Source organism: Stomoxys calcitrans, chromosome 1, assembly GCF_963082655.1.
Source record: "Stomoxys calcitrans chromosome 1, idStoCalc2.1, whole genome shotgun sequence".
NCBI classification, from domain to species: domain Eukaryota; kingdom Metazoa; phylum Arthropoda; class Insecta; order Diptera; family Muscidae; genus Stomoxys; species Stomoxys calcitrans.
In genome coordinates this window covers 144,442,374-144,467,737 of record NC_081552.1, presented here as the reverse complement: position 1 = coordinate 144,467,737, position 25,364 = coordinate 144,442,374, and the positions used below count along the sequence as shown (strand labels likewise).

The window sequence follows — 25,364 nt, the reverse complement described above, 5'->3', positions numbered from 1 at the left end:
TTTGAAGGAAAACAACTTGCTGATTTCATTCAGTAGGACATTCCCTCATTATTTATGAAAAATCTTCATAAAAGTATTATGTTTCTTATTTTTGTAGTGTTTCAAAAAAGTAACCGTGAAAAATGTGTGTTTTCAACTGTGGAAAACGAATGTAGTACCAGCCTTAAGCTAGCAAATCCGCTACACTGGCATATTAAACAACCCATTTTAAGACATTTTTAATCATTTAAGGCTGGTATTATATTCGCTTTTCGCGAAATCATTTTTCGCCGATTACTCTTTTTAGATAATAGATTTTAAAGCAAAAAAACTTGCTGATTTCGAATTATCATTCAGTATTACTTTTGGTAAAATTTTAATAAAATAGTTAATTTATCATTGTTTTTTTTGTTTTCAAAATAGTAATCGTGGAAAAAAGGGGTTTCAACAGTGAAAAACGAACATAGTACCAGCCCTTAGTCGAAATTTTCGACCTTTTAACTGAGTATTCTGTTCAGCTTTTCAGGCGGAATGCTGCCAAACTCAAATATAACAAGTAAGAGCTAATTTCGGCCGGGCCGAATCTTATATACCCTCCACCGTGGATCGCATTTGTCGAGTTCTATGCGCGGTATCTCTTTTTAGGCAAACAAAGAATATTGGAATAGGATAGGAACTGTTATGCTATTGGAGCTATATCAAGTTATAATCCGATTCGGACCATAAATGAATGCTGAACATTGTAGAAGTCATTGTGTAATATTTCAGTACACTCGGATAAGAATTGCGTCTTGTAGGGGCTCAAGAAGCAACATCGGGAGATAGGTTTATATTGGAGCTATATCAAACTATTGATCGGTTCAAACCATATTTTGTTGAAACTCATGAGAGAAGCCGTTGTACAAAGTTTCAGCTAAATCGGATAATAATTGCGTCCTCTAGAGGCTCAAGAATTCAAGATCCCAGATCGGTTTATATGGCAGCTATATCAGGTTATGGACAGATTTGAACTATTCTTAGCATAGTTGTTGGAAGTCATAGCAAAACACGCCATGCAAAATTTCAGCCAAATCGGATAATAATTGTGCCCTCTAGCGGCTCAAGAAATCAAGATCCCAATCGATTTAGCCCATTTACAATCCCAACCGACCTACACAAAAAGGAAGTATTTGTGCAAAATTTCAAGCGGCTAGCTTTACTCCTTCGAAAGTTAGCGTGCTTTCGACAGACAGACGGACGGACAGACGAACGGACATGGCTAGTTCGACTTAAAATGTCATGACGATCAAGAATATTATATTTTAAGGGGTCTTAGACGAATATATCGAGGAGTTACAAACAGAATGACGTCGTTTTTATACCCTATGGTGGAGGGTATTAAAACGACGACGAAACGTTGGCTGAAAATAGGCGGACAAGTAAGACTCTGTTTATAGTGAAGAAAATGGCAAAAAACTATTAGTGGCAACACTTGAAACTATTGCCGGCTTCATTTTTGCTTGTTTTAATTGTTTCAATGGTCCGTTTTTTTATGTATTTGAGAAAAAATATATAAAATAGATAAAACAATAAGTGCAGATGAAGAAACGTGTTTTGGTACGGAAATAAAAACATTTGCTTGCTGTCAAATTCCGCTCGCGGAACAATTAAAAATTTCAGCGGCTATTCCGAAAGCAGAATTGAATACCAACCGTAATGCTGGAGAAAAATAGGTGACAAAGTAGTACTTTGTTTATAGTGAGGAAAATGGCAAAAAGAAATTTTAGTGGCAACGCTTGACATCATTGTCGTCATCATTTTTGTTTAATTGGTTTCAATGATTCGTTTAAAACCATGTTAAAACCATAAGTGCAGATAAAAAACGTCTTTTGGTATGAAAATAAAAACAACAAGTAAAAGCGTGCTAAGTTCGGCCGGGCCGAATCATATATACCCTCCACCATGGATCGCATTTGTCGTGTTCTTTTCCCGGCATCTCTTCTTAGCCAAAAAAGGATATAAGAAAAGAATTGCTCTGCTATTAACACGATATCAAGATATGGTCCGGTTCGGACCACAATTAAATTATATGTTGGAGACCTGTGTGTCCATTGGGGCTCACGAAGTAAAATAGAGAGAACGTTTTATATGGGATCTGTATCGGGCTATAGACCGATTCAGACCATAATAAACACGTTTGTTGATGGTCATGAGAGGATCCATCGTACAAAATTTCAGGCATATCGGATAATAATTGCGACCTCTAGGGGTCAAGAAGTCAAGATCCCAGATCGGTTTATATGGCAGCTATATCAGGTTATGAACCGATTTGAACCTTATTTGACACAGTTGTTGAAAGTAAAAATGAAATACGTCATGCAAAATTTCAGCCAAATCGGATAGGAATTGCGCCCTCTAGAAGCTCAAGAAGTCAAATCCCCAGATCTGTTTATATGACAGCTATATCAGGTTATGGACCGATTTCAATCATACTTGGCACACTTGTTGGATATTATAACGAAATACTTCGTGCAAAAGTTCATTCAAATCGGATAAGAATTGTGCCCTTTACAGGCTCAAGAAGTCAAGACCCAAGATCGGTTTATATGGCAGCTATATCAGGTTAGGGACCGATTAAAACCATACTTAACACAGTTGTTGAGTATCATAACAAAACACGTCGTGCGAAATTCCATTCCACTCGGATAAGAATTGCGCACGCTAGAGGCTCAAGAAGTCAAGAACCAAGATCGGTTTATATGGCAGCTATATCAGGTTATGGACCGATTTGAACCATACTTGGCACAGTTGTTGGATATAATAACAAAACACGTCGTGCAAAATTTTATTTCAATCGGATAAGAATTGCGCACTCTAGAGGCTCAAGAAGACTAGACCCAAGATCGGTTTATATGGCAGCTATATCAGGTTATGGACCGATTTGAACCATACTTCCCACATTTGTTGGATATCATAACAAAACACGTCGTGCAAAATTTCATTCTGATCGGATAAGAATTGCGCACTCTAGAGGCTCAAGAAGTCAAGACCCAAGATCGGTTTATATGGCAGCTATATCAGGTTATAGACCGATTTGAACTATACTTGGCACAGTTGTTGGATATCATAGCAAAACACGTCGTACAAAATTTCATTCTGATCGGATAAGAATTGCGCACTCTAGAGGCTCAAGAAGTCAAGACCCAAGATCGGTTTATATGGAAGCTATACCAGGTTATGAACTGATTTGAGCCTTATTTGAAACAGTTGTTGAAAGTAAAAATAAAATACGTCATGCAAAATTTCAGCCAAACCCGATAGGAATTGCGCCCTCTAGAAGCTCAAGAACTCAAATCCCCAGATCTGTTTATATGACAGCTATATCAGGTTATGGACCGATTTCAACCTTACATGGCACAGTTATTGGATATCAAATGAAATACTTCGTGCAAAAATTCATTCAAATCGGATAAGAATTGTGCCCACTACAGGCTCAAGAAGTCAAGACCCAAGATCGGTTTATATGTCAGCTATATCAGGTTATGGACCGATTTAAACCATACTTGGCACAGTTATTGGATATAATAACAAAACACGTCGTGCAAAATTTCGTTCTGATCGGATAAGAATTGCGCACGCTAGAGGCTCAAGAAGTCTAGACCCAAGATCGGATTATATGGCAGCTATATCAGGTTATGGACCGATTTAAACCATGCTTCGCACAGTTGTTGGATATCATAACAAAACACGCCGTGCAAAATTTCATTCCAATCGGATAAGAATTGCGCACTCTAGAGGCTTAAGAAGTCAAGACCCAAGATCGGTTTATATGGCACCTATATCAGGTTATGGACCGATTTGAACCATACTTCGCACATTTGTTGTATATCATAACAAAACACGTCGTGCAAATTTTCATTCTAATCGGATAAGAATTGCGCACTCTAGAGGCTTAAGAAGTCAAGACCCAAGATCGGTTTATATGGCAGCTATATCAAAACATGGACCGATATGGCCCATTTACAATACCAACCGACCTACACTAATAAGAAGTATTTGTGCAAAATTTCAAGCGACTAGCTTTACTCCTTCGGAAGTTAGCGTGCTTTCGACAGACAGACGGACGGACGGACATGGCTAGATCGACATAAAATGTCACGACGATCAAGAATATATATACTTTATGGGGTCTCAGACGAATATTTCGAGTAGTTACAAACAGAATGACGAAATTAGTATACCCCCTATCTTATGGTGGAGGGTATAAAAACTAATTGTCAAATTCCGCTCGCGGAACAATTAAAGATTTCCGCGCCTAAGCAGAATAGAATACCAACCCTTTCACTAAATTTCAAAACTAGCTGAATAGGGCATTAATATTAGTTAAGACATGTATTTATTAATTAGTTTAAAATATATTTTATTAAAAAAATTATAAAAAAGGAAAATTTTGAATAGCTGCCAAATTATCCGTCAAAAATTGCCGTGTCCATATGCCTGGTGTCGGTTGCATTCAGCATTATCACCAAGAATTGTCTTCATCTGCAGTGCCTATTAAGTACAAACAAAAAGTTTAAAATTGTTTATAGAACTTGTATTACAATAAATTTATGTACCTACAAATGTGTCAGTTTACGTCGCTAATTAGCATAACTTACTAAATTTGCAATTTTTTCATTGCTTTTCGAAAAGATGTATGGCCCGGCAAAATTATTTTCAACAAAACAATTGAGAAAACGAATAAAATATAAAATAAATTATAGTTTGTCACCTGTCAAAACAAACAATGTAGACAATTCGGTGACAATGTCACATCCATAGTAGACAAAAGTGGTGACATGGGACTTCCTACTGGGTAAGTTTAAACTTATTCAGATATGTTGCTAACCAACACAATCCTGCCTTCATATTAATCATTTTCAATTTAACTATTAGTTCTACTCGTATCATTACATTAGTATGTAGTTTGACAGTTGTCCAAGTGAAATAAGAGGAACAAAGCACAAGCCATTAAGAAGCGCATTGAAACCCCTAATGGTTTGCTAGTTACCATAGAAACTACTAGCACACATTGAGTTTCCGTTTCGCTGGTTCATTAGTTCATTGGCCAAATAATGGTTCATCTGGTGTCGAGTAATTGTGAACAAATAAGAAAATTCGCTTTTGGTGAAGTTTTGATTAAAAATTAAATCATGGATGAATTGTCGGAACACACTTTCGCATTGAATTCAGTGATTGAATTCAAAGCTACCCACGAAGACGATAAACAGCTAAATTTAACCGACAAAACTACAAGCACGGATCCAATGCGTCCAAAAGCCGATGCATCATCTTCATTTAACGAGTGGTGCAATCGAGGAACGCAAACAGTGGGAATTAGAGCAAATTCTAACCAGACCATTATTGACGAACGGCAACTGGCAACTTGGCTACGAAAAATACTCCCAAACGTTGAAAGAGAACTTCTTAAAGGATGCACACCAGACTTTCAATCAGGAAATACGAACAAAACGAATAATGACCTCGAAATACAACCCTACCAAAAACTTTCGTTGGAAACTTTAGAAAACTCTCAAGGGATCGCAATTTGGCTGTCTGTGCAGACGAACAATGCTCCAGTCCTTGTCATAAGCACAATATTCCCACACGATGAAGACTGGTGCGAGCACGTAGAACAGAATCTCTTGTTATTTGTCCCAAAGCGAGAACAGAACAATTTAATCGCTTGGAGAGAAACGAAGCGTGTTCCCATTAAAGCCTGTCTTCGAAGTCTGTGTACCAATCCCTACAGAAAATGTATGTTTGCTGGTTCGACTATGGATGGTGACATTTACATTTGGAACTATGAGCAAAATGTCAAATGGTCGGGCATATCAGAATTGTACCACAATCCGCTTTTGCATGGTTACGCTATAGCAATTGATTGGACCAACGAACATACTTTACTGACAGCTCATAGCGGTGGACATGTTGCCCAATGGCGTTTGGGTGCAGAATTAACCATGGAGGCCGAGTATGTATTCAATTTGTGAATAAATCATACATATATATGCATAGAATTTAACTTAAATCGAAACTCATTGACCCCTTAGGTTTTCTCTACGACTCACGCCGAACTCTCCAATAGACATAACCTGTCTGATAGCGCTGAGCTATAATGAATTTGTTGTTGGTTGTAATGATGGCTCTATTCTGCAATGTTGGATCTCCAACTCTACCGCTGTAAAGCGCCATTTAGAAACGCTACAAATGAAAAAACACGTTTTCTCGACTTCATCTCTACTAAAGGCCAATTTTAAAGGTTACACTATATTGATTAGCTGCGATTTGAGTGGTGAAGTCTTCATTCACGACTTGAGAAATTCTCATGATGTAAGTACATAAACTCATATTCAATCGAACAAAGCATTTGAAGTTCATATTTCTTCTATAATTGGTCTGTTTGCGTACTTTTTCAGTAAGAGAATAAGCGTAACCTTTACTCTCTTTTGCTTTTTGTTTGAATCAAACAGCAGGTTTTCATAAAACGCTGTTCGATGCAGCAAATTTCTGCTGGAAAAAATCTCCAGTAGAAATTGCCAAGTTCTCTATTACCTAACTCTCAAAATTTTGCTCGCTCTCACGTACTCTCTTCTGTCTGTTCGCTTACTTCTCCAGTAAAAATTTGCAGAAGAGTAAGAACAGCCTTTGCTCTCTTTTGCTTTTTGTTTGAATTAAACAGCTGAATTTCATAAAACTGCTGGGAAAAAAACCTCCAGTAGAAATTTGTAAGCTCTCAATTACCAAACTCTCAAAATTTTGCTTGCTCTCACGTGCTCATTCGTTCTCTTCTGCTGGCAAATAAAGTACGAAACGACTTCCAGTAACAATTTGTGTAAATTTGTACACATTTTTGAGTACGCACATGGTACATATGTTTTAAACATTTTAATTTCTTGTTATTTCATAGATTAGTGGCCGCAAAACTTAATGAAAGCTTCAAATAGGTTTATTTGACTGTTCTATAACAGAGATCTGTCAAATAACCCTATTTCAAAGCTACATTAAGTGTTATGCATACCGGTGTGAGAACCGCCTGTATCACTACCGTAAACAGCTGAGTACAATGTTTTCTCGCGAAGTGCATTATCTGTCAATAAGTTTTGGTTGTGTGTGTATTATATTTAAGAACCATAGCACACACAAACAACGAAAAATGGCGCAAACTAGTTACATACACGAAATCAGAGTCGCACTGATCGCTAATTTAGACCGATAGTGCACTCAATATTTTGTTGTTGGGCAACTGCCAACATGATTATATCTTGGCCTGTATTCGCTTTTGCTGTAAGGTTGTTTCGCGTAGTTTTCAGTAAAAATTTTTGGAGAGAAAGATAAGTCTTTATTCTCTTTTGGTATTTATTAAACAGCTGGCTGTTCGATGCCGCAAATTTCTGCTTGGGATAAACGTCCAGTAGAAATTGGAAGCTCTTAATCACCAAACTCTCAACATTTTGCACATAAACGTTAAAATTATAAATTAAAACTATAAAAATGTAAAAAAGAAACAAAATGTTAAAAGCTTTTAAAACCCAAACAAAGCTTGACGTCATTGTGGGATTTGGATACAAATCTGAAATTGGAAAATTCGATCAGCTGGGCTAGTGACATTAGTCTTGTATAAATTTGCATAGGCTTTAACCAGAGGTGCACCAAATAAAGGTTATGCTCTCGTAAACATACCGTTAATGTAGAAGAACATGGCAGCTGTTTTGTTTTGCCTTATGAATACATATGGAAACGATTACCGAGAGTCAGTCGACCGTGACCCGAAAGTAGAATTCAGTAAAAACAACATTTTACGTTTCGCTTTCGTGCCAGCTGTTTAAATTTTAATTTTGGACAAATTTTAAAACCAAAAATGTATATCATTAAAACAGTTAGTCCTATTCAATGATTGCCAATGGTTAGGGTCCAATGGATGGCTCATCATGAAAGGGTGAGTTCACTCGGAGGCCAGTCTGGCCAATGGATATCCTAGTGAGAAAACGAAGTGTGGATGAGAAAGAAAAGAAAACGTGAGATAAATGGGAGAATATAAGAAGAAATTACAAGAAGAGAATCGGGGGCAAGAGCTTATCTTCCAATCAGAATTTTGCGGCTATCGTTATGCCACAGAACTCAGCCTGAAAGAACGTACTCCCAATACAGTCTTTAACTCCATTTGTGAAGACCGAGGTCTTCATAGCCTTCCACTATTCAAGTGCCCCATTCATCCGTATTCCTTTTTCAAGATAGTTTCGAATATAATACTAGGCTCAGGTATCTCGCCTTCTTCGACATTTGCAGGATGATAACTCATATCTCGAAGTGAAGAGGGCCAACTTTGTATTTCCTGGGGTCATCTTCAACTCACTTCTCTTTGCCTATCTCGACAGTCTTCCTAATGACCTTTCCATATGCTCGCTAAAAGTCCCTTTCTCTTGAGAAATACATGTTTTGCCGCATTAAAGTTTTCCGTCGTCAGTCGCCCTTCTATATTTGACAGAACGATTGAAGATTTTTAAAAGATAATATTTTTAAAGATAATTGATTTTAAAGCAATATAAACTTCATTCAGTGAAAATTTTCTCATTACTTGTGGGGAAATTTTAATAAAATTGGTATTCTATCATTGACGTTTTTGAAGTCTTTCAAAAAAGTAATCGCGAAAAACATGGGTTGTCAACGGTGAAAAACGGACATAGTGACAGCCATTATGGGGGAATATCCTACTCAGTGAAATGAGCAAGTTTTTATTGCTTCAAAATGTATTATCTAAAAAAAGTAATCACGAGCTAATTTCACGAAAAGCGAACATAGTACCAGCCTTTAAATAACAATTCTATTCGAACAATTAAAAATATGTAAACGTATGCCTTGTTTACCAATCACTTGTCGTGATATAAGAAAATCGAATTTATTTGCCAAAAGTAATTAAAGCAATTAACACCTTGTTTGAAAAGTTTTTTATAAGTCAAATCGGTCAATTATGAATTATATTAATCCGCCCCATGCCACTATGGACATACACCTAAGCCAGTAATCGGCTTGTTGTGCGCTCTAAAAACTATAAAGTAACCTCAAAAAAGAAAATTTTAAGTTAGGAATTCCGTGCTACTTACAAAATCCTTAACTGTTTTCAATACTATTCCCCTAAGTTGGTTCAGGTCTGGTATTATGTCTCCACCTAAGTGCCGGTATCTGTTAGGCGCGAAAGCCGGGCAATGACAAAGGAAATGCTCCAACGCTTCATCATCTTCCCCGCATGCTCTACACATGCTATCACTTGCCGCACCGATTTTACATAATTGAGCTCGTAGTCCTATGTGTCCCGTTATGATACCAATAGTTATACTGACCTCCTTCTTACTTCCTTTCAGTAATAGCCTCGTCTTCTTATGATCTGGATCCCGCCATACGATTTTCACCTCCCTACCGTTTCGCTGTCCCACAATGTTGCATGCGCATTCGTTGCCCACTCCCTTAACTCGGACTGCGTCGACCCGAAAGGGGTCGCCGCTATGGCCTGACACCGAAACAATGCGGATTTTGCCATCCTTAGAGAAGGTGTTAGTCTCCTTCTTACACTGCAAGACTGTTCGTGTCCTTACCGTCCTGGTTGTTATTGCCCTTATGGCAATTTTACTGTCGGTAAACTCGACATCCTCTCGTTAGCACCACACCATGATCGCCCTAATCTCCACCAGATGCAGGCCCCATTTCGAGCCTACGACCCTTCTACATAGAGCCCAATATCTGTAAGCCTTCTCAGTACGCTCCTGAATGTGACACTTTCAATTCAGTTTCCTCTCCAAGATCACACCTAAGTATTTAACCTTGTCGGATATCGAAATTTTTATACCCACCACCGAAGGATGGGGATATATTCAATTTGACATTCCGTTTGCAACACATCGAAATATCCATTTCCGACCCTATAAAGTATATATATTCTTGATCAGCGTAAAAATCTAAGACAATCTAGACATGTCCGCCCGTCTGTCTGTTGAAATCACGCTACAGTCTTTAAAAATAGAGATATTGAGGTGAAACTTTGCACAGATTCTTTTTTGTCCATATCCTATATCTTGATATAGTCCCCATATAGACCGATCGGCCGTCATAGGATCTTAGGCTGAAATTTGGGATAGTGAGTTGTGTTAGGCTCTTAGACATCATCCGCCAATTGGCCCAGATCGGTCCAGATTTGGATATAGCTGCCATATAGACCGATCCTCCGATTAAGGGTCTTAGGCCCATAAAGCCACATTTATTATCCGATTTTGCTGAAATTTGGGACAGTAAGTTGTGTTGGGCCCTTCCACATCTTTCATTAATTTGGCCCTGATCGGTTCAAATTTGGATATAACTGCCATATACAGGGTGGCTGATGAATATTGCTACAATGATGAATATTGCTACATTTTTTTTTCGGTGTATGGAATACATTTTTCTTTTATTCATGTTAAATTAAATTATTAAATTAATTATTAAATTATTATTAATTAAATTAATTAATTAATTAATTAAATTAATTATTAAATTATTATTATTAAATAGAAAAAAAGTTATTACATTTTTTTTGGTAGCGGCTTTCATCAGCCACCCTGTAGACCGATCTCTCGATTTAAGGTTTTGGGCCCATAAAAGACGCATTTATTGTCCGATGTTGCCGAAATTTGGGTCAGTGTGTTAAGTTAAGCCCCTTGATATACTTGTGCAATATGGCAGACAGATCGGTAAAGATTTTGATATAGCTGCCAATAGACCGATCTCTCGGTTTTAGGTTTATTGTCCGATGTCGCTGAAATTTGAGACAGTGAGTTGTGTTAGGCTCTTCGACGTCCTTCTTCAATTTGGCCCTGATCGGTCCAGATTTGAATATAGCTGCCATATAGAACGATCTCTCGATTTAAAGTTTTGGGCCCTTAAAAGGCGCATTTATTGTCCGATTTCGCCCAAATTTGGGACAGTGAGTTGGGTTAGGCTCTTCGACATTTTTCTGCAACTTGGCCCAAATCGGTCCAGATTTGGATATAGCAGCCATGTAGACCTATATCTCGGTTTAAAGTAATGGCCCCATAAAAGGCGCATTTATAATCCGATTTCACTGAAATTTGGCACAGTGACTTATGTTTGGCTTTTCGACATCCGTGTCGTATATGGTTCAGATCGGTTTATTTTTAGATATAGCTACTTAAAAGACCAATATTTTGTTATACACATTTGAACAATGACTTGTACTTATTAGTATATAACCGCTATGGAACATAAGGTATGCAATTTTCACCGGATTTTAATGAAAGGTGGTTTACATATATACCCGAGGTGGTGCGTATCCAAAGTTCGGCCCGGTCGTGAACAGGCATTCAGTCTTCTCTGGGCTAACATTGAGGCCTCTGGGGTAGCCCAGTCATATGCAAGACATTTTCGCCCCTTCTGCATAACTTGTTCGGATCCTTATCCCTAACAAGTATTATATCATCGTCTGCGTAGCAGACGGGTTCAAATCCCTCCTCAGTCAGCATCCGTAATAGCACATTTATGTTGGTCAGCCATAGGAGTGGCGATAAAATGCCCCCCTGTGGCGTGCCTTGTGCCCCTTATATTTATGCGATAGGACACAAAATTTATGCACCTGTTCCTTAGCATATGGTTTATCCAGTCTCTAAGGACCAGGTCTACCCGGTACTGGTCTAAGGATTGGATCAATATGTCGGTCCGCACATTATTAAAGCCCCCTCAATGTCAATGCATACCGCCAAAGTCCACGTCTTGGCATCGATGGATTCTTCTATTTTATGCACAACCTCGTGCAGGGAAGTCTCCATCCACCTTCCCTTGATATATGCGTGCTGTTTATATTTGAGTAGTTCGCTGGATGTTCTACTCTGTATCATGGTATCCACAATACGTTCCATGGTTTTGAGTAGGAAGGACGTAGCATAACTTGCCTTGTCGGGGCTTGGGTATAAATATCACCCTTGCTTTCTGTAACGGGTTGGGATTATACCCAAGTCATAGGCACGCTGTACAAATAGCAGCCAGATGAGCAGCCACTAAGTCTACCTCCTTCTGTAGTATCTCCGGAAATATTCCATCAGGTCTGGGTGACTTAAATGGTTGGAAGTTCTTCAATGTTTTCCTTGCAATAAATTCTGTAATGAGCTTTCGATCAACCTCATTATTCCAAGATTCCGGTGTCTCCGTTAATCCTGTCGTATCCTGTGGATATCCAGCTATCTATATCCAGCTTAGATATGGGTTTTAAGAGAAACTTTTTTTCTCATTCGAGCCATTCTTAATATAGATATTTGAGGTCAAGAGCCTTAAAAAGTATAATCGGAAGATCGTTTTATATGGGAGCTATTTATACAGATGATATTATAAAACTTCTTTCTAATGGGTTGGGGTCCGAATCAGCTATGTAAAAAGACCGAAAGGCCGAGCTCACTTATGCAGTATAGATGCGGTAAGTTATAGTATGTGTAGGGCATGTGGGGAAGGTGATGAGACGTTGGAGCATATCCTTTTTAACTCCCCATTTTCCTTTGACAAAGAGAATCTGTGCAAACTTGATTAATGCAATCCATAGTGGAGGTAAGAGTTGACCCAGTCGAACTTAACATACTTTTACTTGTTTTGTTATCACACGCTTGTATGAATTTATTTGCTCATAAGATAATGAATCCGAAAAGATTCCAAATAATTTACATTAATACTCCTTTTCTTCCAGGAGACTGAAGGAACCCTTATCTCAAAGATCCCCCTGCCCTTTACAAATCTAATTGCGGCTACACAAGATGGACATTTGCTGTTTTCGCCTGGGGAAGACGGTTCACTTGAATGCCACAGGTAATTATCATAGTTAAATAATGGGTACACCATTTGTAGCACCTCGAAGTATTGAGACATTAAAGTATATATCTTCTTAATCGTCTTGACATTTTCAGTCATCTTAACCATGTCCGTCCGTTACACCGTCTGTGTATCAATTAAAATTTCGCACAGGTATATCTAATAAATGTAGGTCTTTGAGGATTACAAAAAGATATGGCTCTCGTATTAAGTGGTGCTTCCATTCCAATTAAAGTGGTTACTAACTCAATTAACCAATTTTTTTTGGAATTTGCCATTTATTGATTCTGATTCATTTAAGAGATAGGCGGGTTTGAGCCGGTCGATGGATATAACCTTTTCATCCTGGCCTCGTCTAATTTTGAATATCTTACTATTCCGCGAAATTACTTGAAATGGGCCTTCGTAGGGAGGTTGTAGAGGTTTTCGAACTGCATCATTTCTTACAAAAACATGTGAGCATTTCAGTAGATCCATGGGTACAAAAATTGTATGCTTCCCATGTCTTATTCCAGGAGTTGGTCTTATATTTTGCATATTATTACGAAATTCATCAATCCAATTGTATGAATATTTGGAGTTGACGTTATCAAATATCTCACCAGAAGTGAGGTTGGTCCCAAAAACCATTTCAGCAGAAGAATAACCAACATCTTGAATAATTGCCGAGTGCAAACCCATCATAACTACAGGAAGAATTTCTACCCAATTCTGCGATTTGTATGACTTGATAGCTGCCTTCATTGTTCTATGCCATCTTTCAATTTGACCATTGCTTTGGGGATGGTAAGGTGTTGTATGGGTAACATTTACTCCTAATAACCGCGAAAATTCTCGAAAAAGAGCAGATTCAAATTGTCTTCCCTGATCGGTTGTAATAGATGACGGAACTCTATATCGGGAAACCCAGCCTGACAGAAATGCTGAAGCAACGGTTGTTGCTGTTATGTCTGTCAACGGTATAGCTTCGGTCCATCTGGTAAATCTGTCAATACAAGTGAGAACATACCTGAAATTTTGACATAGAGGTAGCGGACCAACCAAATCGATGCTGATGTTTTTAAAACGTTCCGTTGGTAACTCAAAATTTCCAAGAGGACTCTTGACGTGGCGATTAACCTTTGCCTTTTGACAGGATATACAACATTTGGTCCAAACATGCAGGTCCTTAGATATTGATGGCCAAACAAAACGAGTTTTAATCATGCTTGTTGTTGCTCGGATGCCTGGATGAGATATTCCATGTAGTGAACTGCATCAGCTAATGAGTTCTTGCATTCCTTGAAAGCTTCAAGTAAGTCCTCTGTCCATTGGGTCTTTGCGTTCGTTCCCTTTTTATTGCATGAAGTTTTGACTGTTGATGTGTTGCATTAGGAATAAATCGTCTATAAAAATTTTACCTTTCCTAAAAACCTTCGCAGCTCTTTTTCAGTTTCTGGCAACTTGTAGCCTTTGATTGCTTCTACGCGGGATGGCAGAGGTTTGATACCATCTGTATTGACTACATATCCTAAAAATTCGACTTCTGCAACTCCGAGCACCGACTTGGAATAATTAATAGTAACACCAAACTCTCGAAATCTTGAAAATAATTTCCTGAGATGTTCCAAGTGCTCCTCTTTGTTGTTTGACGCAATGAGGATATCATCTATATAGGCGTAACAGAAATCCAAACCTTGTATGACCTCGTGTATGAAGCGCTGAAAAGACTGAGCTGCATTACAAAGTCCAAAGCTCATTCGAGGAAACTCAAATAACCCAAATGGAGTTATAATTGCAGTCTTAGCAATGTCAGATTCTTCAACTGGTATTTGATGATATGCTTTAACAAGGTCCACTTTACTAAATATTTGCTTACCGCTCAACATGTGTCCAAAATCGTGTATGTGGGGAACATGATAGCGGTCGGGAGTGGTAACAGCATTTAAACGGCGGTAGTCGCCACATGGACGCCACTCTCCATTTGACTTCGGGACTAAATGCAACGGACTTGCCCAGGAACTTTTCGAAGGACGACATATACCTTGTTGCAGCATCAAATCAAACTCACGCTTTACAATTTTGAGCTTCTCAGGGGGCAATCTTCGTGCTTTTGGATGAACCGGTGGACCTTCTGTGTGGATAACATGCTTCACAGAATGCTTTGCTGGTGAAATACGATTGTCACTTTGCGTCAGTTCAGCAAATTGTAGAAAAAGCTTACAAAATTCTGAGTTTTTTGAAATTGATTTTACAGAATTTAAAGATCCAGAAAATAATGTTGCTTTACTTTCTGATCTGGACGTATTATCTATCAGACAATTGTTCTTTACATCAACCAATAACCCAAAATGGCTAAGAAAATCAGCGCCAATTATTGGTCTGTTAACACTGGCAACGATAAAATTCCAGGTAAATTTTCGGTTGAGGCCAAGACTTAAGGTAAGAGTTTTTATACCAAATGTTTTAATAGGGGACTCATTAGCTGCTATTAATTCAAGACTTGATGGGTTTTGGCGTTTATTAGTTGAGGTAGCCGGGAACACAGATACATCAGCACCAGTATCGATGAGAAACTCATATTTTAGGTTTGTATCACGAACAAAAAGGCGACCTATCTGTTGGCAGTCCTCATCCGTCACCGATGATGAGGAGCCTTTTAGTTTTCCGGAGAATAATTTGGCACAAATGAGCAGGGCTGCACACATTTGGTAGCACGATCACCAAACTTATAATGATACCAACAAAAAGGTTTATCACGTGACTTTCTCTGTGACCTGCCTCTTGATTTTGAACGGCTTCTTGATTGATTTGCGAGTGCCTCGATCTTCTTGGTTATTTCTTCAATTTTGGCTTTTAAATCCTGAATTTGTGTCGACTCTGTCGGTTTTCTTGAGGATATAGCACTAACATCCCATGATTCCGCGGTTTCAGAAATTTATCGGCCATAGCCGCCAAATTGCTTAAAGATTCACTGCTTACCGATAAAATTGCTTGAGTTTGCTTCGTAAGTCGTTGCATCCAGAGAGTTTTTAAAAGTTCATCCGAAACTTCACCAGAGGCTAAACAGATCATCTCACGGAGTAATGTTGATGGCTTTTTATCGCCAAGTTCCATTTCACGCAACAAACGCTTCAACCGCTTCTCTTTCGAATCCATGAAACGCTCTTGAACACTCTTCTTTAGCGTTTCAAACATATTTGTTTCTGGTGGTTTGAGAATAAGGTCGCTTACCTCCGAAAGAACGCTTGCGTCTATGGAACCAACAATTGTGTGGAATTTGGTTGAATCGGATGTTATTCCAGATGTTATAAATTGGCTTTCGACCTGTTTGAACCATAATGCTGGATTGTTGGGCCAGAATGGTGGAATTTTCGCTGAAACTTTTGAAACCTCCACTGGGACTGTTGGTAGCGGGTCATCCATTATAGAGTTTGACGTAATATTACCATGAACCAATGGTGAATTCATTCCAGGAATGATTTCTTCAAATTGATTATCTATGGCTCTGCTGGCGTTTCCGGTTGGCGAATGAAACATTGTCTTATGTGCTTTAACGTGTAGTCGGGGTCACCAATTGACGCGGTTAAGGGTGCAAAACGAAATAAAACGCAAACAATTAACAAATTTATGAATATTTTTAATTTTGCTTCCTGACACGTCACTTATATTTTTTCGAATGAATCAAATTTTTCTGTACAATGAAAAGAAAATGACAATCCAATGCCTACTCAATTTAACATATTTTTTAAAACTCAAAAGTGTTATATAAACTAACAAGGAAATGAAAACTTAACCTACTGTGTTAAAAATAAATAATTTAAACGATTGAGAATAATAAATGTGGATACACCACAATATTAAATAATTGACATTTTTCACATTTGTAAAACACTTTTTATTTCATTGGATTAAATTGCGGTTATAACATGAAATACATTGCTTAAAAATATTTCTAGTTTATTTTTTAATGGTCCCAGGCTTCCAAAAAAAAAAAAAGAAAAATTGTTGATTCCATTTTGAGCCACCTCTCTTCGTTGTCGGTGACACCGTCTGTAAAAAGTATTACAAACAATAACATTTATATTCATACATATGTATTTAAATGAGTCGTGATAAATACCAATCATAGCATCTAGATCCAAATCTGTTATCTTCCATCCTCAATATTTAGATAAGATAATAATAATAATACGTATTAATAAATACCACGTTTACATTCTACAATGTCCTCCAATTTGTTGCGCTTGGAATTTATCCATACATTCGGCATTTTACTCCATTACACTATTTCAGCGCAAAATTTTTCACAATAAATTTGTTTTACTTTGAAATTATATTAAAACAAGTAAAAGCGTGCTAAGTTCGGCCGGGCCGAATCTTATATACCCTCCACCATGGATCGCATTTGTCGAGTTCTTTTCCCGGCATCTCTTCTTAGGCAAAAAAGGATATAAGAAAAGAGTTGCTCTGCTATTAAAACGATATCAAGATATGGTCCGGTTGGGACCACAATTAAATTATATGTTGGAGACCTGCGTAAAATTTCCGCCAATTCGTATAAGAATTGCGCCCATTGGGGCTCACGAAGTAAAATAGAGAGAACGATTTATATGGGATCTGTATCGGGCTATAGACCGATTCAGACCATAATAAACACGTTCGTTGATGGTCATGAGAGGATCCGTCGTACAAAATTTCAGGCATATCGAATAATAATTGCGACCTCTAGGGGTCAAGAAGTCAAGATCCCAGATCGGTTTATTTGGCAGCTATATCAGGTTATGAACCGATTTGAACCTTATTTGACACAGTTGTTGAAAGTAAAAATAAAATACGTCATGCAAAATTTCAGCCAAATCGGATAGAAATTGCGCCCTCTAGAAGCTCAAGAACTCAAATCCCCAGATCTGTTTATATGACATCTATATCAGGTTATGGACCGATTTCAACCATAATTGGCACAATTGTTGGATATCATAACGAAATACTTCGTGCAAAATTCATTCAAATCGGATAAGAATTGTGCCCTCTAGAGGCTCAAGAAGTCAAGACCCAAGATCGGTTTATATGGCAGCTATATCAAAACATGGACCGATTTAAACCATACTTGGCACAGTTGTTGCATATCACAACAAAACACGTCGTGCGAAATTCCATCGGATAAGAATTGCGCCCTTTAGAGGCTCAAGAATTCAAGACCCAAGATCTGTTTATATGGCAGCTATATCAGGTTATGAACCGATTTGAACCATACTTTGCACAGTTGTTGGATATCAAAACAAAACACGTCGTGCAAAATTTCATTTTAATCGGATAAGAATTGCGCACTCTAGAGCCTCAAGAAGTCAAGACCCAAGATCGGTTTATATGGCAGCTATATCAGGTTATGGACCGATTTGAACCATACTTGGCACAGTTGTTGAATATAATAACAAAACACGTCGTGCAATATTTCATTCTGATCGGATAAGAATTGCGCACGCTAGAGGCTCAAGAAGTCAATACCCAATATCGGTTTATATGGCAGCTATATCAGGTTATGGGCCGATTTGAACTATACATGGCACAGTTGTTGGATATCATAGCAAAACACGTCGTGCAAAATTTCATTCCAATCGGATAAGAATTGCGCACTCTAGAGGCTCAAGAAGTCAAGACCCAAGATCGGTTTATATGGCAGCTATATCAAAACATGGACCGATAAGACCCATTTACAATACCAACCGACCTACACTTATAAGAAGTATTTGTGCAAAATTTCAAGCGGCTAGCTTTACTCCTTCGGAAGTTAGCGTGCTTTCGACAGACAGACGGACGGACGGACAGACGGACGGAAATGGCTAGATCGACATGAAATGTCGCGACGATGAAGAATATATATACTTTATGGGGTCTCAGACGAATATTTCGAGTAGTTACAAACAGAATGACGAAATTAGTATACCCCCATCTTATGGTGGAGGGTATAAAAAAAACATTTCATGTAGAGATAAAAACCATAAAAGTAAAAACAAAAAATTTAAACTATAAAATAATAATTGAATTCGTACAATTACAAATATGTTCAAGGTATGCCTTCTTTACCAATCACTTACCGTGATACAAAAAATTTCGAAATCCCATCAAAAACAGCACATCTTGTTTGAAAAGATTTTTACAAGCCAACACCATGTTTAATCGCGCAAATTTATGTCTATGTTTTTTCTATGTAGCAAACTTATTTTAGTTTTAGAGGTATATAGCGTACGTTTTTTTAGATCAGCAGATAAGTTCGGTCCAAATCGGTCCATAATCTGCTATAGAACCCATATATACCGATCTCACGATTTAAAATATTGGAAAAGTTTCTTCGCCATTTTAGTTAATGCTAACAAGTTTGTTATTTGCTACAAATGTCTTCTGCTCTAGAAGTGTTGATTTCGTTCTTTATATGGTACTAGCTGAACTGGGTCCGCTCCGCTGCGCCTTTTTTATCCTTTGAATATTTATTTTCGACAAATTAAGAGCTTTTAGTGAAATACCATGCTATATCGCAAAAGCATAACAATATAAATGCCTTTATCTGAAACCAATATGATCTTTACTGGTCTATGAATTCGCTAGCAGGGTTTAGGGTCATTAACGTTTGGGTGTTAGATATACCCTATTATTAAAAGTCTTTATTTCAGCTCGATATTGTCATGATGTCCGATTTAGGGGTGTTTTCGGGGGTGAGGTGGTCCGTAAGACTTTTGACCCAGAAAAAAATACCAGCATCGTGCTCTTCTCTCAAATACCGTTTATTTAAACCCCATATTGCCATTGGTTTAAGGGGAGTTTATGGGACGAGGAGTCCTCGAACATTTGGCCCATAAATTTGTATTCTTTGGGGGGTATTTTGGGAAAGGAGCGGTGCCCCAAATACATGGTCCTACATTTGGATATCAGATTCGTATTGTACTCCCAAATACCTTTATTTCAGCCCCATATTGCAATGGTTGCGATTGTTGTTTGAAGGGTGTTTTAGGGAAGGGGTAGACCCCCAATACCTTTCATTTGAGCCCCACATTGACGTGGTTGGTAAATATGCCCGATTTAGGGGTGTTTTGGGTGTGGGGTGGTCCCCCAAACAATTGGCCTAGAAAATATATCAGCATCGTGCTCTACTCTCAAATATCATTTATTTGAACCCCATATTGCCATTAGCCTCAAAATTGGATATCAAATTCGTTTTCCAATCTCAAATACCCCTTATTGCAAAAGTCAGCAAATATTTCCGGTTTAGGGTAACTAAAAACTATAAATATCGACATCCACTCCCTTTAAAACATAAAATTGTCCTGGTGAGCAAATACGTCCTATTTGGGGCGTTGTTATGGGGATGGGACGTCCCCTAGGCAGTTGGTCCCGAATGTTTATATCAGATTCATGGTCTACTCCAAAATACCTTTCATTTGAGCCCCATATTTCTATAGTCAGCGAACATGACCTGTTTTGGGGGATGGGGCGGCCGTTCAGTGACTTGGCCCTGAAAATATATATCAGATTCGTGTTCTACTCTAAAAAACTTCTTATTACAGCCCCATATGGGTGGTATTATGGGGGTGGCCCCATACACACCTTTTCCCTAATATTGATATCAGATTCGTGCTTTACTCCCAAAGACCTTTCATTTGAGCCCTTATTGCGATTGTAGTAAATTTGTCCTCTTTGGGGTTGTTTTGGAAGGGGTTTGGGGGGTCCCCCAAATACTTAGTCCGACAATTGGATAGCAGATAGGTTTTCTACTCTTAAAATAGCTTTCATTTGAGTTCCGTATTGTCATTATTAGTCTATATATATTCTTCACTCGAAAGAGGTGTTGCACTGCGGCGCGCCGTTCGGACTCGGCTATAAAGAGGAGGCCCCTTATCATTGAGCTTAAAAACTTGAATCGGACTGCACTCATTGATATGTGAGAAGTTTGCCCCTGTTCCTTAGTGGAATGTTCATGGGCAAAATTTGTATTTGTATTTTGGTCTATATATATATATTTGGTAGTTTTTTGGGGGTGGGGCTACCCCCCTAGGTACCCCATCCGAAATTTGGATTCCAAATTTTTATTTTAAGGTTACTTTAAGAGAGCACACAAAATTTCGCTTAACTCGCACCACTTATCACCGAAATCTGGCTTTTCTGAAAATTAGGGTAAGGGGGAGGGTCATACACAAACAAACCGACAAACAAACACAAATTGATTTTTATATATGGTACCATAGTTTGAGCTGATTTTTGGCTTGCTAGTTAAACTTCATCAGTTGACAAATACAAAAATTTCTGCAATACTAGTCCAAATGCGACGAACGTATATATGGAAGCTATATCTACATCTGATCCGATTTCGACCAACATCAGTATTTTTTGTCACTACGCCTCAACATGAATTTTAAGGAAACCAATTAATTTACATACATATTTAAAATGGATCGTAATAAATACCAATCTTAACATTTTGCGTACAGTACGGGGGTTGCCTTTTATATTTCGGGATTAGAGAACACAAAAACAAATATTAATCATCGAAAATCGCTTCATTGTTTTTTAAAATATTCCTCATTGAAATCTATACACTTTTGCATGCGTTTGAACCAATTGTCGAAGCTCTTTTGCCACTCTGATTGAGGTATCCCAAAACATGCATTCTGAATGCATCAACCGCTTCTTCAGGTGTTGAAAAACGTTGATCTCTCGTTTTTTTATGACGGGTACGTAAAAAAAAGTCATTCGGTGCCAAATCGGGACTATACGGCGGATGACTCGTCAAATCGATATTTTGAGTGCTCAAAAATGCAGTTGTTTCGTAATTTTGGAGCATTTCTTTCGACCGATCGACATGAGTTTTTTTGGGGCGATTGACAAATTGTGTGGTTCCATTTATACCTAAGGTTGTCTCAATCTCACAATAGGTCAAATGACGATCAGTTAGCGCACAGCATCAATGGTTTTTGGACGACCTTCACGAAATTTGTATTGTAGTGAACTACGACCTCGGTTGAATTCACCATACCATCACCATACCTTGTTGGAGCTTCATTTTAATTGAGTTCATCGTTCACGGCGAAAATTGTAAAAAATAATCGCACGAAAATGTTCACGATTTCATTCCATTTTTAAGGCCAAGATGAATCTTTTAAGTTACTGTAAACAACACAAATAGAGCTCGTATGTCAAAACGTTCTGAGTACGTATAACCTCAATAATGTCAAGTTTTTCGATAGAGCTGTCAGTTGTCCAATCCCAAAATAACAAAGGCAACCGTCGTACCAAGAAATCTACATCCACATATGTTTTTTCCGCCCTCAGCGTCGTTTTCCAATAAACTATAAAAATTAAATAATATTAGCAATATTTATATGTCATATATACCACGTTTGCATTCTACAATTTCCTGTAATTAGTTGAGTTTGACAAATTTATCCATTTTATTTGTTCACATTCAAATTTTTTCTGCTTTTCACTTTTTCAGCGTAACGGATATTGTCCGGCTGCAGTCTATAGGGTCTTCTGTTTCTATTACAAATAGAAAACAAAAACCCTTGTTTTTAAAGATAGGCAGAAAAATGTGTTTTTGCTTTGTAATTGTTTGACTGGTTTCTTAGATCACGATTTCGTTTGGTACCACTCATTCTAGTCGGTAGGTTTTGTCAAACAAGCTTTATATATTTCTTCATATTTTTTTGTCTACCCACTCCACTTTGCGGCTGTATATGATAGAAGCCAGGCATATATTTGACTCATTCTCACTTCTTTTCGCAATGTATATGTGTGAAAGGACCCACAGTATATTCTTGATCAACACACAATTTATACTTTTAAATAACAATTTAATTCGTACAATTAAAAATATCAGACAGACATTAAAAATCAGTCTCTTCTTCTACGATATCCAGCCAGCTTCTGCAAAAGTCGTTGCTGGCAACCTTCAGTCTGTCAGCATGTTTTCCGATTAGACAGTGACCTGTCATGACGGACGCAATGACTGAGACTGTCTAGCTAATGACAGCAAAGCAGTAGACCTCTTCTAGTCTAGATTAGGCCACATAGTCTTGGAATGCTCACAGCTCCCTCTTTGTGACCATCCACCATTCGTTGTCCTTCGGGCCTGGTCCTGAAAACATAGCTTACATGTCGCTAGAGACATACCCACAGATTTCGGTATCCCTGGAATGTGTAGGGTAGTTCCTAGTCTCGCAAGCTGGTCCGCTTTACAATTCCCTGGGATATCTCTGTGGCCCGGCACCCAGAACAGGTGAATTTTTAACTGTTCAGCCATCTCGTTGAGAGATCTGCAACAGTTGAGGGCGGTTTTTGTGTTTAGAAATACGTTCTCCAGGGATTAAATGGCTGCCTAGCTGTCTGAGAAGATATTTATGCCAATTGTCGTTATGACATTATATCTTAGCCATTCCACCACTTTCTTAATTGCAAGGATCTCCGCTTGTTACACACTGCAGTGGTCGGGTAACCTCTTCGATATAACCAGTTCTAGATCTTTAGAGTACACCCAAAGCCCACCAGTCGTTTAGTTTGGAACCATCCGTATAGAAGTCTATGTAACTTCTGTTACTAGGGATATCGTAGTTTCAGTCGGTTCTATCAGAAATAGTGGTACAGTACTTTTATCAAAAAGCGGGGGGGTGTAATCCACACTGCCTGGAACATCTGATATTGTATCAAGCATAACAAAGTGTCCGTAGCCGCCGCATGTTCAATGAGAAAGCTCACGGCAGTGTTCGCAGAAAGTTTTGATCAGCCACAATGTCCAGCTGCCTTCCTTGCCCTTTCCAAAATGTTGGATTTGAAGTTCAATTTCCTGTCCAGCAAAAAACCCAGGTATTTTGCGCTTTCTGTAAATGAAACATTCTCTCCTCACATGGAGAGAGGTTCCACTGTAGGCAACTTGTATCTCCTGGCGAAAAGAACTACTTCTGTCTTGCACGGATTTATACCCAGACCACTTTCGGTAGCCTACTTGCTGTAGCACGTAAAGCTTCCTGAAGTTTATCTTTTAGAGTGCTGGGAAACTTTCCCCTAACCGCAATTGCCACGTCGTCAGCATACACGACCACTTTAACACCTTTTTCTTCCAGAGACAATAATATATTGTTAATGGCTATATTCCTAAGTAGAGGAGACAGTACGCCTCCTCGAGGTGTTCCTCTGCTGACCCATCTTTTTAGATCCACAGATCCCAAGATTGCCGTAATGCATCTTTTAGTAAGTAAGTTTATAATAAACTTTCCTACGGTAGATACCTAGAAACTCCACCTCCTTCATGATTGACGTCGGTTTTACATTATTGAAAGCACCTTCAATGTCAAGAAATGTTACCATTGTATATTTCTTGACAGCGAGAGAACCCTCCATGTAGCCGACTAGGTCGTCAAGGGTTGTTTCAATGGATTTGCCTTTAATATATGCATGCTGCTGCCACGACAGGCGATCTCTAGGGACCTTGCCCTAGGATATGATTCTATCATCCTCTCAAGAGTCTTCAGCATAAAGGATGACAGATTAATAGGACGAAAATCTTTCGCCTTCGTGTGGCAGGGTTTTCCTGCTTTCGGAATAAAAATGATCTCCGTGTCCCTTCATCCCACAGTCTATCAGACACAGCTTGTAATTCAATCGGTGATACATCATCAGGGCCTGGCGACTTAAAGGAGTGAAAACTTCTTATCGCCCAAAGGATTTTCGGTTCACTCACAATTTCCCTAATAGCCTCCGACGAATGCATGCCAGTGCCAACCTCTTCTGGTGCCACTTTGTCCGTTGCAGAATTTCCCGGGAAATGTGTATTAACGAGAGGTGCTGGTATTTCTTCACTAGGCATTGTTCATACATTCACTGACTTCTGAATGTACTCTACCGTAATATGTCTCCAGGAAAGAATCTTCCTTAGCCTAGAGGCCTCAGATGTATCCTCCACAGAGCTGCAGAATTCTACCCAGGATTTTTTCTGAGCCTTTCTCAGCTCGCCCTTTCTTAGCTCAGCCTTATAGATGCCCCAATCGTGTGTTGCTCTAGAGTTTCTGCAGTCCTTCCTTAGACCAACTAGCTCTGGCGACTCGCCAGGAACAGGCCGGGGGTACTAGATATTACCTTTGGATCGAAAGATATAAGCGCTTGAATATGCGACTGGGATATGTTAGATGACCAAAGCTTCTCTGATCATCGTTATATTAGTTTCAGCCTTGGAGAAAATATTGCAAGAGTGTCACTCGGCTTAACAGAAGAAAGGCAGATTGGAATAAATTTCGGCACAAATTCTGCACGACTATCCCTTCTAGACCAGAAAAGGAAGTAGAAACTATGGAGGATATAGACATAATAGGTAAGCGGAAGGCACTGAATGACTCATTTGTGTCAGCATGTCCTAGTGCCAAGTCAAGGGGCAAACAGCGACCGTCATGGTCGCGGAAGGCACTGAATGACTCGTTTGTGTCAGCATGTCCTAGTGCCAAGTCAAGGGGCAAACAGCGACCGTCATGGTCGCTGACGCTGACGGAAGGCACTGAATGACTCGT

General features: G+C 38.7%; 1 protein-coding gene and 1 long non-coding RNA gene across 5 annotated transcripts in view; one reads left to right on the top strand and one right to left on the bottom strand.

The window, feature by feature from the left end:
• Window positions 1–4,324: 4,324 nt before the first annotated feature.
• LOC131994140 (uncharacterized) lies at window positions 4,325–4,704 on the bottom strand. Of its 2 annotated transcripts, none has more exons than XR_009396477.1 (2): window positions 4,575–4,704; window positions 4,325–4,509 (listed from the first exon to the last, which is right to left on the bottom strand). It is a non-coding gene; the product is annotated as an uncharacterized LOC131994140 (long non-coding RNA). The 2 variants fall into 2 exon arrangements; XR_009396484.1 differs by having other exon boundaries at window positions 4,579–4,703.
• A 16-nt stretch (window positions 4,705–4,720) lies between these two features.
• The window catches only part of LOC106095197 (uncharacterized), a 61,836-nt gene continuing 41,192 nt past the window's right edge, over window positions 4,721–25,364 (top strand). Inside the window, exons 1-4 of one of the 3 annotated variants that reach the window (XR_009396472.1) lie at window positions 4,721–4,813; window positions 4,894–5,971; window positions 6,051–6,330; window positions 12,716–12,834. Coding sequence is in view for 2 of the 3 variants with exons in the window: in XM_059360495.1 (XP_059216478.1) it covers window positions 5,151–5,971; window positions 6,051–6,330; window positions 12,716–12,834 (1,220 nt within the window). In the remaining variant the exon portion in view is untranslated. The remainder of the gene's footprint in view (window positions 4,814–4,893; window positions 5,972–6,050; window positions 6,331–12,715; window positions 12,835–25,364) is intronic. The other 2 variants (XM_059360495.1, XM_059360496.1) reach the window with 2 other exon arrangements.